General features: G+C 27.8%; 2 protein-coding genes across 2 annotated transcripts; both read right to left on the bottom strand.

Moving 5' to 3' along the window:
• Positions 1 to 73: 73 nt before the first annotated feature.
• Positions 74 to 4,954, bottom strand: LOC107006895 (very-long-chain aldehyde decarbonylase CER3-like). The gene is made up of 9 exons (XM_015205408.2): positions 4,806 to 4,954; positions 4,487 to 4,707; positions 4,137 to 4,369; positions 3,828 to 4,047; positions 3,595 to 3,722; positions 1,750 to 2,324; positions 1,541 to 1,651; positions 566 to 739; positions 74 to 372 (listed from the first exon to the last, which is right to left on the bottom strand). The coding sequence occupies exons 1-9, from the start codon at positions 4,854 to 4,856 to the stop codon at positions 196 to 198; spliced, it is 1,890 nt and encodes a 629-aa protein (XP_015060894.1). The 5' UTR covers positions 4,857 to 4,954; the 3' UTR covers positions 74 to 195.
• A 3,979-nt stretch (positions 4,955 to 8,933) lies between these two features.
• LOC107005743 (tetraspanin-7-like) lies at positions 8,934 to 11,532 on the bottom strand. The gene is made up of 2 exons (XM_015204395.2): positions 10,912 to 11,532; positions 8,934 to 9,414 (listed from the first exon to the last, which is right to left on the bottom strand). Exons 1-2 carry the CDS (start codon positions 11,416 to 11,418, stop codon positions 9,109 to 9,111), a joined length of 813 nt encoding a protein of 270 aa, XP_015059881.1. The 5' UTR covers positions 11,419 to 11,532; the 3' UTR covers positions 8,934 to 9,108.
• Between the last annotated feature and the right edge of the window lie 5,043 nt (positions 11,533 to 16,575).

Here is a 16,575-nt window from a genome sequence, read left to right as displayed (position 1 = left end):
AAACATATATATATATATATATATATATATATATATATATGTATATATATATATATATGGACTTATATATATGTAGTCCAGAAATCCAACTAAACATAAATCTAGCCATCCCAAATTACATTAATCCATACAAATTGGAAACTTGAATTAATTTGGAATATTTGTTACTTAATGAAATAAAAAGTAATTAATTCATTAATCAGTCTTTTTAAAACTTGAGACAGGCATTAATCCATGTTTTAAAGCAGCCTCCCAAACTAAATCAATTCTTTGTACATCAATAGCCCCAACTTCATGGTGAGTCCATCCTTCCAATGAATGTACAACTCCTCCTGCATGACATGCATGTACAACTCCTCTTTCCATTGTATACTATACATAGAAATAAACTTTAATCAGACATATTAATCTACGTTACTCAGACTCATCAAAAATGTCAATGAGTCATATGTGTGTCAGATCCTTCAAAAAATAATGTCTTTTTCGAAGGATCTGATACGAATGCATCAATTATTTTGAAGAATCCGAACAAGTTAGCTATTAATTAGTCAAATTGATTAATTACCTCACATGATCCAAGTCCTTTAACATGAGGAGGTAATCTCATGGCAGCAAGATCACCATATGTACAATCATTTCTATAGGGCAAAATAGGAGGTACCACAAATTGATGAAAATGTGCACCAACAGGAGCAAATTTTTGCTCTCTTGGTGTTATCCATTTTCCAACTATCCATGTCTATATACAAAAAAAATAAATAAAATATACAATTAGAGTTATAACTAGTGGCAAAGTCAGAAATTTTGTTAAGAGTGTCCAAGATCTAATATATATGTCTGGAAAATATTTTTTGATCAATAAATTTCGTATAATTTTTCGACGACGGATATCCGATTGATCATCCTAGCCTATCTGTGGCTGTGCCATTGGAATTATTAATTAATTAGCAATAAGAAATATATAAGAAGGTGGTTTGATTAATTCACTAGAAATAAAAGTTTTTTCCATCATGAATTAGTAGGAAATTTGTGTTATAGAACATAATTTTTTTTTAATTTTTCCGCTCATTTTCTTCTTGACCAACTTATTTACTGAAAAAAAGACACATGGTATTGTGGTAGGATACAAATTCTCACTGAAATATTAGGAAACTTTCTAATTTTTTCATTTGAAAACATTACTCACTCTAGTTTATATTAAGTGAATTATTGGGGATATAACACACCCCTTAAAAAAATATTTAAGGATAAAAATAAAAAACTATTTTCCACAATTACCCGTTTAATTATTTTCAAACTATTTTGTTAAAAAATATAAAGCAGTTAAGTATCTCATTAAATGAATGATAAGTATAGGCCAACAATTTTCTTGAACTTTGAACAATTCACTTATTTTAGATTACGAAAAAAATCTCAACAATTCACTTAATATAGACCAGTGAAAATATGTTCTTATTGTTTTCTCACCGATTCAATTAAAATATCTACGAGAATAGCCACCGAATATTTTTCTAACCAAAAATATAGTCAAATAAATTACCTTGCAAGTTTTAGCTGCTTGATACTTTGTGACATGAACAAGGTATTTTTGATATTCATATGGAGCTTCCTTAAGTATCTTTTGAAATCTTTCACTAGATGAAGTTAACATCTAAAAAAATAAAAACAAAACACATCAATTTTAATTATTTTTATTTATTTTAAACTAAACAACATGATTAATTAATTAAGTTAATTAAATATACTTACAAGAACACGAACTTGTTTAGTACATAGGTAAAGAGCAATAGCTCTTCCAAGTTTAGATGTTGCTCCACTCAAAAAAACTTCATTAACATCATGTTTAGTAATTTGATTAAGGATAACTCCTGCTGTTAATGTATTTCCATGTACAACTCTTACTTTAAGATTAGGATATTTATTAATAAATAATATTCCACCTCCATTTAATCCTTCATTTTTGTTTAATGCTGCAAGACTAATTACTTTAACACCTAATTTATTTGCTCTAAGTATTGCTTGTTCTATTTGGTCATTAATACCATTTTTTGCAAATGGTAAAAAATATTGGAAACCAAATCTTGGTATAACCCAAGTTTGATGTAAGTAATTGTTTAGGTAATAAAATGTGTTTAAAAATGGTTTAGAGTAAATCCACATGATAATCATGGCTAAGAAGGATAGGGGTAATAAGGGAATAATGTAGGGTTTTGTTGTGAATGGAATTGAACTAAATGATCTTAATACATATGGTACATGTAAGGCTGATGTTATGTCTACTACATGAGCTAAGAACACAAAATTTGGTACTTGACTATTTGTACCTGCAAAAACAACAAAGGAATTATGATTAATATATGACAACAGATCGAGACTTGCTCGAATGGTAAATATGTATTTCTCACCTTTAACCTGATAGTTGTGAGTTTGAGTACAGAGCTCTTTATGATCAACATATATATGGGACCCAAATTATTAAGACTCGATGATCACTACTAAAACTTGGTTAAGAATCCACAGACAGAGTTAATTTTTTTATCAAGAAAATCGATGTAAAATTGACGAATTGTAACTTGTCCGGAGGGTTTTAAGAATATGCACATTAAAATTACGTAATTATTTGAAATTATATGACCTTAGGACAATTTTACCACACTCCATGAAATATTAATTCTAAATCGTTTATTGATTTTGCACCTTAAAAATCGATCATATATGTTGATTTTTATATTTTAAAAAAAGTAAGGCATTGCATCGATTTTCTTTATAAATAATGTAAAATATAATCATTTTTCGTGCGAATGGAAAACCGAAAAATCATCCAATATTCTATTTAATTTTTTTAAAAAATAAAATAAAATCTATAGACAGAATCGATTTTCCCTCAATTATTTGGGTCAATTCTATTTGTCAATTTTTACATAATTTTTAGCGACGAATAAACTTGATTAAGTAGTATAGTTTGCAACTACCGGCGTCTACTTGCTTCTTAAAAAAAATAATATATACTCATCAACTAAATTATATTAAATTTCATGAAATTATATATTCGATTTATTCAATATTACTTGACTTTAGTTAACTTAACATAATATACAATGTATTTCTTAAGAATAATTTAATTAAAAATATATTTTACTAAACTAACTTTATTAATAATGCTTCGAAACTTTTAATTGAAGTATTACTATTATTTTACCCCACAAAAGTATGGACTTTGAGTCAATTGGCAAAACATGTATGTACAAACAAATTTAATGTACTCGTAAATTTGCTTTCTATTTTACGCGATAATTAAGAAATTATAAATAAATTAATCAATATAACTATTTTGTCCTTTGTTCATATTAATACACATAAAAATACAGACTAATAGTTAACAAAAGGACAAATGCACATAAAAATACGTTTTTAAAAAATATACATAAAAAATAGGAATTATTTAAACTTCCAAAGATCGTATTAATTGTAGGAGTAAAATAAGAAAAATTTAATTAATTCTATTTTGATTTAGTAAATAATCAGGTAATTATGTGGATTAACTATTTTTAATAAGATATTTATCTAATATAAAATGGAGAAAATATATTTTACCTGATTGAATACTTATTTTTGTGTGCATATCCCATGATTTTGGGTTAAGAGTGTTGCCTATAACATCAAAAAGTGGCATAAAAAGGCAATAATTTGTTCCCATCTCTGTGTGATGTAGGCTGTGGTACCTACAAATATAAAATAATATTGAATGGTTAAATATTATGAGTCAGCGTCTAACAGTTTTTTATATGAATAATAACTCATTGATTATAATCGCGCTATCGACTTACGTTGGAGTGTAAATGAGATATTTCATAAATGGTAACGCAAGAAATAATTGATGAGGAATAATCTCAAAATTACAATGCCCCAAACATCTTAAGAAATCAAAAATCAATACATAGCTATAAATCATAGCTATTGATCCATATCCCATGACATAACACCCTAAAAGTGGAATTCCAATCACTCCACCTAATAAAATTTGCTCCAAAAATGTAGCATGACCAGCTGAAAAATTATAAAAAAAATAATAATTAATTTTTCAATTCGTTAGAAAAATTAAATAGGGAAATAAAATATATGATTCGTTAATTTACCTGTAAAAGGTTGTGGTACAGCTGATGAATGATGAAGTAAATGATAATTTGTGAAAAGATAACTTCCATGAAAGAATTTATGAAAGTAATAGTAAAGTGGTTCTGAAAATACTATATGGAGGATTATGATCATTATAAAGCCATTTAAATTCCAAATTGGAATATTAATAATATTTGGGAATGTATAATAAGCTAAGCTAGCCATTATAGCTTGAAGGAGTATAAAATTATCCCTGAAAAAATTACAAAAAAATAAAATAAAATTAGCACTAGGGTATATATTCAACAATGAATTTTGTAGCTAATTTTTGTACATATAATGTTAAAGATTTAAGTATATAATTACGTACCAATCCCATTCATTGTCAATTTGTTTAAAATCAACACCTTGTTTTATAATACGTCGATTTCGAGTTAAAAACAACATGTTACTAAAAGAGGACCATAGTTGATAAATGAGACCTCTAAGTGAACATAATATAAGAACATGTAAACACCATGTTGCGTTGATGCTATCTTCTTGAAATCTTGAATACGTCACTTTTGCAACAAATGGTCCATACAATAAATACTGGTCCAAAAAAATATACATAAACATGAAAAAATCAAACGCTAAAAGGATGAATTAATTAATACATAGACGAACACCTTAATTCGTTAAAAATGTACCTTGAAACATCCCAATTTCTCCCATGGCCAAGTTGACAATGGACCTTCCATATATATGAAAAATAAGTAACACAATAGGGGAAGAATTTTATTGTTTGAAAGCCACAATTGATTTTATATAGAAAGGAAAAATATTATATATTCTCAACTATTTTGTATCTATATTTTGTGAAGAACATGGACTAGTGTTGAATATATATAGATGAGGAGAAGGAAGAAGAATTAATAATCTTATTGAATTCTAGTGCAACATTATTAATTGACACAATTTAATTTTAGTGTATAGTTGAGTACCTTCTCATTCACAATTTAATTTTAGTATAATACGTTGACTTGCTATAATATAATATAATATAATGCACCGATTGATTAATGTATTTATACTTTGTAGGCATGGCCAACAATAATTTGGGTTGGCTTTCACATATCTTTGACATGTGTGCTCCTTTTTAATTGGGAAAAATGACACATATATCTTCGAACTATCGTAAATAGTATGCAGATACCCTTCGTCATACTTTAGGGATATTGGTGTTCCTGCCGTTCAAAAACTATAGGGTATATACCCTTCAGTCTAACAGAAGACTAAATAGAAACACGTGGCACAATCTTATCCATCGATCCGATGTTGGGTCGATGAATAAGATTATTACACGTGTATATCCCTTAGTATAAAGGGTATATATGTTTTAGTTTTTGGACGGCAGAAACAGCAATATAATGTTCCTAAAGTATGACGGAGGATATCCACATACCATTTACGATAGTTTAGCGATATATTTACCACGTGTCCGTTAGTATAGGGAAGAGTGCTAATTACCATGTAATAGGTTTGTTTCATAAATCTTAATTAGGAGAAAGCTATTGTTTCAATAAGTCTAGCTAAATTTGGAAACTTTCCATGTGAGTCTTCAACTTTTTTACCAGCACTCCACCTCCCAAACTAAATGATCTATTAATTTTCAAAATCACTTTTCAAATTTTTTTAAACTACAGTAAAATTATCATGAATTGTAATATTATGGTAAAATATACATATTATTTATTATTATGATTTTTAAAAAAAGTACATCGTGAATTAGTAAAAGTGAACGTACATAGGGGATCCTATTGTTAGGCGTTCTCCACGCACGTAAAAATAATAATACAAGGTAATAAGACAGAATTTAAGAAAGAGAAAAATATTAAAATATTTTTTAAATCTATAAAATATAGTATTATAGTATATTCATATTTGAAAATTGAGCCATATTTAAAAATATAATTTGTTCGTTTCATTTATTCTTTATGGGTGGAAATTAGTTGTATCACTCATGATAAATATTGTTCACCGTCCTTAACCAAAATATGTAATATCCATCCAACAACTATATTATATGGTCACCTATAGTTTTTTAATTAAAAAAAATTGAGGGTGGATCGATTCTATCAAGACCATGTTATCCATGGATGGGTGTCATTAAGACACTCTTTTTTTTTAATGTAATATCTGAAGTTGTTTCTAATTTTTCTAAAAATATCTTAATTATGTGAACGTCCTATTATATCATAAAAGTAAGTAATAATTCTTGTAAATGGATCAATTTTAATTTGGAGGGAGAGAAAATAATGTTGACAATTTATTAAGTTCATATTTTATTTGGAGAAGGCTTATATATGCTATTAAATTTTGAGAAAAGACTTATTTATGTTATCGGTAAAATTGGCTCATTTATACCATTTTCGTTGGAGAAATAATTGTCTATGCCATTGTTTGCTAACTGAAATGACATAGATGAGGCAAACTATTAACACATGCAATATATGAGCCTTTTCTCTAAGTTTAATGCATATATGAGTCGTTTCTCTAAGTTTGATGATACATTTGGCCCTTTTCTTCTTTAAAAAATTATTTAATTAATTACGTGATCGCGCGAATCATAATTGACATGTAAAAAATGGTTAAGCAAAATCGGAATTGTTTTCCGTTAACAAATAATAGCATGCATATGGATGAGCCTTTTCTCAAACAGAAATGACATAGATAAGTCAAACTATTAATGAATGACATATATAAATTTTTTCTCAAAATTTAATGGCATACATATATATATATATATATATATACATATATATATGTATATATACATATATATATATATATGTATATATACATATATATATATATACATATATACATATATATATATATATATATACATATATATATATATATATATATTAATTGCCTAAATGCAATTGAATATCATCCAAAAAAATTAAGTAACTTATCGTACTACATTGACTTTGTATAGCTTATTAATTTGATGAATATTAATTTCACTCAATATAAGGGACAGTTAGTTAATACTTCGGTTTAACAATAGTTGTCCACTATTAATTTGATATAAACTTTAAAAAATAATAAATAACACGGGAAATAATATTACATCATCCATTGAATAATATTTTAAATTTAAAAGTTAAGGATATTGAATATTATTTAATAACAAGGATAAAATAGACACAAAAAGATAAATTATTCCTTGATTTTCAAACTGAACAAGAATTGTTGGATTGTTAGTTTTAGAGTTGTCAAAATATATTTGGCTCGTTAAGTCACCTCAACACAACCCTGTTGAGCCTACATTTTTTGGCCCATTTTGAACGAGGCTTTTTGGCCAACCTCATTTGGCCCACTAGCCTTGTAAGCCCAACCCGCTAGGCTTAGAGGTCAGCCCACGAGTTATGAATGTTAAAAATATTTATGATAATATTTTAGTAGTGTTTTATTTATTAAATTTTTCTAATAAATATTAAATATTTAAAAATATAAAATCAAGTCTAACTCATTTGTAGATCCTTTACATTTTAGGGTTATTAACCCACTAAAATCAACTTTACTTTTGTTTTTATACCTAATTTTTATTTTCCCTTTGTTGTCTTGCTCATGAAAAAATTGATCATATAATATTTTTTGCTTGAATGAATCATACAATGTTATATCTTGGCTATTATGTTTGTTTTTTATGTGTTTTAATAAGTTATCACTAAAGTATGTAATTCATAAATGAATTTTTGTATTATTAATATTGTGTTCATACATCAACGTTCGATATTCTTTCTAAGACATCAATGTTATCCGTTTTTTGATTGAAGGACTGATCTGTTTCAACCCGTGGCCCGCATAGGGCTGGATATACTGTTATTTTATAGACCCTTTAATTAAAAGGGAGAATCCGTCTTTACGTATTTAACTTTGTAGCCCGTTAGGACTAGATTGGATCAACCTATTTTGACAGCTCTAGTTATTTTTAATATAATAGATACGGAAAGATAGACCGAGAGAATAGTATAAATTTAATCAAATATCATTAAAAAAAAATTAAAATGATAAATCCTCTAACTTCAACTCTTCTGCTGTTTTCCCTTGAATTTTTCTATTCTTGACATTTTTTATTTATTTTTATGTATATACCAAAAAGTTGTACTTAATTTTATTTTAACAAAATGAAAGGCATAGTCAACTCCTTAAATTTGTAAGAATATTTTATTTAAACACTCAAACTGAGTCATGTTTCAATTGTATAGCTCAGTCCTCAATAAAATGTTTTAATCATACACTTTTAATTCACATTTTAAAATATTGTTTTCTACATTTATTTTCATTGGTCTATTAGATAATTAATTAAATTGATCTAATGAATTATGTCAATCTTACTGTATTCACATGAGTAAGTGATGGTAACTCACTGCAAGCACTACATCTCTGCTTGCCAAATGAACTTACATTCTCCACAATACTTTTCAATTCATCCAATATTTTACCAATTTTGGAGACAAGTCCAAGCTATTGCCAGAAGTTTTTATTCGTCTATTAAATAGTTAAGTTAATCGCATCAATAGATGGACTTTGACTCCAAAATTGGTAAAACATTGAATGAATAGTTGAAGTCTCAATTCACTCTATTCCATATGTCATCAATAAGTATTCGATATCTCTTGCTAGTTCCTCTTCATTTAGCGCGATATTTGTCATTCCAATTACAACATACATGATAAGCGTGCTATAACAGGAATGAATAGTGTCTTAACTGTCTAAATCGGACTTAAACCTCTTACCTTACCAACAGACAACAAGCCAAGACCTGAAAAACATGTTCTAAACAAAGAACTCGAGTATTAACATGAATCAATCCAACAGAACTCGAACAAATAGTACTCATCTGTACATTCAAGACCATGGCAACATACTAAATGGTCTTATACTCCATATCATACGCGACAAGAATCTTAACAACGACTGATCAATCGAGCAGTACTCTTAAGGATAACGCTTATATGAATCAAGACGCCTATTGTTTCTAAAAGCACAACATCCAACAGAGTAAACAAGAATGAGGAAAACAAGGAATATGATATTGAGTACAGCCACTCTTTTCCAGTCACTCTTGATATTGTCTAACAGCCCTGCTTTGCAAGATTCACAGCTGTAGCACAACACATTCGGATCGTTGCTCCATAGGTTACAGTCAGAATTGGTGAAGGATGATGAGGTTGAACTCTTGGTCCAGTTAGTCGGGCTCACGTAGGTGAAGTTGCAGTCGTTTGATGGTTTGCAGCAACCAGACTGAAAGAACAAACATGCCGTAAACAAAATGGGACATAATACACAATCAAGAAGATATATCGACTAAGGTTTTGTATATAGGATGCGTTTACACCAAGCCAATGAATACATAAGACGTGTCTTTCATACACGTTATTACTTGATCATGGTTAAGTGATTGTATGACAAAAAATCGTTCTAATCACCGCGTTTTGAGAATGATTTAGCATAATATGTTAGTGAATCAACCAAGTAATGTAAACTTTCAGCTGATACAAGAAAATGCAATGAAGTTTATACATAGAACCAAAACAAGAGTAGTTAGTAGACATGGTTCACGAAATGAGGAGATGCACGGATGTCCCAGTGCGGAGGTGTGAGAAGTTGGGTTTAGACGGATTTTGGAGAGGTAGAGATAGATCAAAAAAGTATTGGAGAGATGTGATTAGACATGATATGGCACAGTTGCAGCACATCGAAGATATGGCCTTAGCTAAGAAGGTGTGAGCGGCATGGATTATGGTAGAACGGTAGTAGACATGAGTGTGTCCACACTAGTAAAAGGTAGAAGTCAAATCTCCGTATACTCTACCGAGACTACCCTTACTTAATGGAGATGAAAAACTTGTTCGTATAGAACAGAGTCAAAATCTTAAAACTTTCAACTTTTATAAAGAAGGATAAATCAGACTGTTAGTGGTCGTTCTTATCTTATCACGTCACACATTGAGACATAGGTAATTGATTTGGGAAGACAGGAAAACAACATCCATCGTTTTAATTTCTGAATAGCTAACGTTAAAATAAAATAAGTCATCCGGACTCCGACAAACACATTTGCCTATAAAACTTTGAAATTCCAGTATCTTCAAGAATTTGAAAAACAACAAAAAAGTATGTTCGCTCCAAATTACTCACAAAAACTCAAAAACAACTCCAATTTGTATTCACAACCAGATACAAATTTTCAAAAAATATCTTTCATCTCTAAAAACAAAACCTTATTTTTTCTTAAAATTTCACAGTGAAACATAACCAAAAGCGAAAAAAGAAAAACTCCTTTACATGACCAACCTCCAAAAAAATCAACATTTGACCATAAAAATTCCAAATTCCAGACTTTTCAAAAAAAAATTTAGAAAAAAGAAAGTAAAATTCACTCCAAATTGTTCACTAAAAGCCCCTTTACATGACCAACCTCCAAAAAAATCAACATATGCCCATAAAATTTCGAAATTTCAGAATTTTCAAAAATTTAAATTACAACAAAAAAGTAAATTAAATTCACTCTAAATCACTCGTAAAAAATATAAAACAACTCCAGTCTAGTCTGTATTCATAGTCAAACACAACTCCGCCAATTCTCGCACAAACAAAAAAAAAGAAATTCACTCTGAAAACGAAAACTACTTAAGAAAAATCACAATAAAACATGATCAACCACGAAAAAAAATCTCCTTTTACATAACCAATCGAACATCGAATAAAAAATATGGCTAATTATAAAAATGAAAATACCTGAAGAGCAGATAGATGTTTTTTGTAAAACTCTTCAACTTTATTATCCACATCACCATTATGATCCATCAATGTTTTGCATATTTTAGTATCCTTCAAACAGCTCTCAATTTTACCCCAATGATTATTAACTCTTTTTTGTAACCAATTAGAATAATCACCAAGCCTATATTCTTTATACCCTCTATCAGATAAAACATGGCCAGCCCCTTTATTAGTAACAACAAATGCAAAAATTGTAAAACAAAAAATCAAAATAATTAATAAAAACATAATAACAAGATAAATCCATAAAAAAAATGAAACTCTACAACATGAACCAATTAAACCAGCTAATGAAATTAACATAACAAATATTCCAAGTGCTATAATTGGTTTTTCAAGAAATCTTTCACATTCTGTATTTGCTTGTTTTGATAACCAAATTCCTCCACCGATAATTGGAATTGAAATAATAAATGTTATTATGTTAACAATTCCTACTAAATTGTTACTCAAACGCAACATTTTGATTTTTTTTTTTTTGGGATTAGAAATTGAAGAATTTTATTAGTATGAGAAAAAGTTGAAGAGGTGCATACATATATTATTTATGGAGTTTTTGACTAATCATTTTTGAGAAAGACAAAAAGGGTAATATGTCATAATAAATATAGAAAAAGAACAAGTCCAACTTTTTATCTTATAGTATTTTTTTAAGAAATATATTTGTAAATTTGACTTTCTACTTGCCAATATAAAAAAAGGAAAATAATTTAATTTTTCTCTTCTTGTTTTTTCATTTCCCCATATTTAGTAAAAATAATGATTCCACCCATTGAATTAGTCTTGGATAATTCAAATCACATTATTTAAGGTAAATAAAGAAAAAAAAAGAATGATACTCCCTCTGTTCACTTTTAGTTGTCATGGTTTTCTTTTTTAGAGTGAAATAATTAGAGCTTTGACTAATATTTAAGTATATATTTTCTTCACCATGTGAAAAAGTATTTTATAGTACCTTTTGTATATTTTTTTAATATTTTTTATTTAAATTATCGAACTAATGCATCTAAGTAATTTTGAAAATTAATCAAATTAACTTTTGAAAAGGCGTAATTTAAACCATAAACTTATTGAGAAGTGTTAAATGGCCAAAAAATTTAAGAACTATAATTTTTGTTTTATTTTAAAATAAATCGATCTTTTTTTTATTTTTTAAGAAAAGACATTAAAGACAAAAGGGTGAAAATATTTTTAAAAGAAAAATTACATTTAAAAAAATATCATTCTAATCAAACTCTGAGTAAATTTTATGGCGAAAGAGATCTTTTCAAACTTATTTTAAAGCTATGATAGCATCGAGGTCAAAAACAGATATCAACTTGCTCCAAATGGATCTACATTATATTATTTTTATATACATATACATATGATATTGACTCAATCTATATATTTATTATAACCTAGATAATATGTATTGATATTACTTAAAAAGATGGAAGTAAATAAATGAAATATTAATTTTCTGAATCATGATATTCTCTTATATTTCATTAATTTTGATCAATTAAAATAAAAACTTTTTGAAAATGAAGAGGAACTGGTTAGATTTTTGAATTCTTATATTTGAATAGATAAACAAATACTTAAATTTAAATAAAACCGAACAAGTACACGATAGAAAAGAAAAGACAAAAAAAATGGATCACCAAACATTTCATTTTCTAAAAGAACATTGTTGCAATTTGCACATTGAATTTGTCCAAAGGGTAGTTGTATTTGATTAGAAGAGGGAGATAACATTTCGTATTCAATCTTTAATTTTATTAAACATATTTAATCTTCAATTAATATAAATGTATAATTTTGATCCTTCAAATTAATATGAATGTGTGAACGTTATCCATTGTATCTACTCATTGCTCTATTTATATAAGTTAATAATTCAAAATGAAATAGAAGAAATATCTTTAAAACAAAGTAATTTCGAAAAAAGATAATTAAAAAAGGATGGTGGATGGTTAGGGGTGGACTTCGGTTCTTCGGTTCGATTTAATTAAATTTTGGTTCGGTTTTCGATATTCAGTTTTAGAAAAGTGTGCACTATAGTTTATACAAAAGAAGATCGGTTCGGTTCAATTTTTTCTACTTCGGTTCGATTTAGTTCGATATTTTAAATCGATTTTTCGGTGTAAATAAAAATAAAGAGGGAATATGATAAAGTGTTAAGAGTTTCATCATGTATTTAATAAAAATAAAGAGGGCATAGATGATTTTTAAACAAAGATGTCAAAGGATTTGTTTTTGTTTCTTAACATAGATGACTGTCATTTTGCTAAAGCCTAAAGACTTTTTCCCGTAACGGAATGCTAAATGAATAAAGAAAAGAGCAAGCAGCCTAGCAAGCAAGATGTCACGATAAACTTTTGGACAACCAAAATATAAGGACTCACAATGTACAATTGATATTATATTTGTTGTCATTTAAAATTTGAAAATTTAAATGGGTCATGTAAATAATTTGAGTAATAATTCAAAAGTATAAAACTATTATTAATTAAGCAATATAATTTAAATATTTTAAAATTAAGTAAATAAAACTTCGATTATTCGGTGCACCGTAACTTCGAGACCCTTGCAGAACTCCGAATCGAAGAACCGAAGTCCCGAAAAAAGAAAATCTACATCGAACCAAAATACTGAAGAATGAAAATCAAATTTTAATTCGATTTGACTTTTCAATTTTCAATATTTATGTCCACCCTAATGGAAGTAGTCAAGTTGCCATTTGATCAAAATAAGAGGATTACATCAACGTCAACCATAAATTAAATTAAATATGCAAATATCATTTTCTATTCTTCTATCGGTTTCACAACTCTTCAATGTATTGATCCCAAAAATATCACGCATTGTAGATATTAAAATAGGATGACTAAAAATTAAGCTAATTTTACTAATACTAAACAATAGAGTACTCGATTTCCTAACAAGATTCCTTACACACATTTAAACTATTACGGAGTCAAATTTTTCACTAAAAGAGTGAATTTAAATATTATTAAGTAAATATATCAAAAAAATCGACGGAAACTATATATAAGAAAACTAATTTTAATTATGTATAAATCATACAATTTTTCGTTAATAAAGATTTAGAGTAACCCTTCAATTTTACCTGACTTCGCTCCGCAATACTAAATATACGTTCAAAAAGATAAGTTGGGGAAAAAAACTTTGATTTTGGGCCGGGGGTGGAGGTGGAGGGTGTAAAGAAAATTGTGAATTTTATTTACATTTACATCCGACTAAAGTATTTATTTTGATGATTTAGAGGAATACATAATTGAGATGTTATATTAGGATAAATCGAAGGTCTCTCAAATATTTTTAAAAATCTATAGAGAAACTTTGTATACAGTTTTGGACATTACACACTTTACAAATAATAGTGAAACTTTTCGAGTACGTAGGAAATAATGTGAAGTCACCCCTATTTCGTTATTCAAAGAGAAACCGCTATTCTTACATCACCCTTTGCTATTGCATTGGAATTGTACGAATTTCATTATATAGTGACAAAAACACTTGATCAGACGTTCCACCTCTAAAAATTTCTTGAGAAAAAACAAGAGTTAATAATTTATCTATTATGAATGGAAGAGCTAAGACCAATTCCCCAGAAAAAAGTAAACAAGAATCTCTTTGACCATTTGATTTAAAGAATAAGAATCAACTTTATAGTAAATGACACTCACAAATAAATTATATTGGTGAGACTAGAAATGTATTAGCCCTAACAAAATGTATACAACTAAGCTAGTGTTTTGATCATACTTTTTGAATTAAATTTAAAATTTAATCTTACAATATATATTTGATCATGAAATTTGATCAGAGTTTGAAAAAATGATTTTCATATATTTTCAAGTTCCCAAAAAATGACTCATCAATTTTTGGGAATTCCGTCATAATTTTTTTTTTTTTGAAAAAATCTGAGTATATATGTTCAAATACAATTCATATTTTCAAGTTACAACATCAAAATCTATGTCAGATAGGAGCTAAGAATCGTTATACTTTCTACCAATAAAAAAAGAGAATACATGAGTTCTGTTAAATAAATGAACAAACTAAATGAGAGTATATATAGATTTAGCTTGATTAATCTAACAAATTAAATCATATATATAGTTAATGAATTTGCCAAAGTTACAAATGGGGATATAGCCATTAGTTTGATTATTGTTAGTAATCTTGTAATGTATTTGAGGTGTCATTTTCAAGTTTTGGGCTTCTTTTAGCAATAATGTTAATTATGGGCCTTGGCTCTTTTGGATCGTATAAAGTGGAGGCCCAAATGATGACACTGCATAATAAAGAGACTTGGAATTAAGGATAAAGATGGGAAAATTATATATAATAACAAACATTTAGGCTTTAGCCTATATTAGGTAATATAGATACAATTTAAGAAAATTGTAATTCGCGGTTATAGTTTTATAACTTTTATTATTTATCTGATTTATATAAATTTAGGAACTGTATAATTTGGTTCCTGATTATATAAATCTAGAATTTTGTATATGCTTACTCTATCTATCTGTATATGATTTATGAAAAAATCATGATAAGTTACTCTGTTTGTATATTGACAAGTGAAATATACAAGCGGAGTTCTGATAACTTTCTAAATGAAACATTATACAAACGGGAAAAATATACAAATCGCAGCTTCCATAGCAAACTAAACTATAAATATGAAACGCACACTATAAGAAAAATGTTAATTCCATGAGGATTTTCCTGGGAATTAATATAAAATTTTGCAGGAAAATAAGATTCCTGCGGATTTTCAAACTAATCCCCAGGAAAATAGGGGGAAATTCTCATGTAATTAACAGTTTTTTTATAGTGACAATTATCAAAACTATAGCTATAAAATTTTATTATGTCTATTATGTTTGCTATTTCTAAAATTTTCTCATAAGAATTTAATCTCGATCCATAAATATACATTTGTTCAAGTCTTATAATTTTAGTATTAACTTGAGGTGATATTCTATATATATGTGAGCTTTATTCTCTTAAATTATGATGATAGTGTTAATCATCATTTTGTTATCAAAATGAGATCTATGAATAAAAAATTAAATTTAACTAAATGTATCATGTTTACATCCCTACTCTTTCGAAATAGGGCGAAACGTCGCGGCAACTCGAAAATAATTAATTGATTCAATTTTAGCAATGTTTTAAAAATAAACGAGTTTTAAAAAGAGTCGCCACCTAATTTTTAGGAAAACTAGGAAACCAATTATTAATCTACGAAACCAAATTGATTCAAGGTAAGGGGTTTAAGTTATTCCGAAGGGAAGGGGTTAGGCACCCTTCGGAATCCACAAATGTGGTTCCCGACTGAATTCATTTTTTTTTCAAATTGAGGAAGAATATAAAATAATATACAGATATAATAAACATGCAATATACAAAATAAAATAAAATAATAATCAGCCTAAAGTTTGCCTAACGTCAATATTCACAAGATAATGAAATTAAAAGTATGATTCGAACTTCATTCGAATAATTTCAAGGAGAAGCACCTCCGGGTACCTGTAAAGACACTTAGTAAAAGAGTTAGTGCCAAATAAATATAACTAAAAATGAATAACTCAAATAATA

Source organism: Solanum pennellii, chromosome 12 (genome assembly GCF_001406875.1).
Source record: "Solanum pennellii chromosome 12, SPENNV200".
NCBI classification, from domain to species: domain Eukaryota; kingdom Viridiplantae; phylum Streptophyta; class Magnoliopsida; order Solanales; family Solanaceae; genus Solanum; species Solanum pennellii.
Note: the sequence above shows the minus strand (reverse complement) of the source record. Positions and strands in the feature narration are given on the sequence as shown.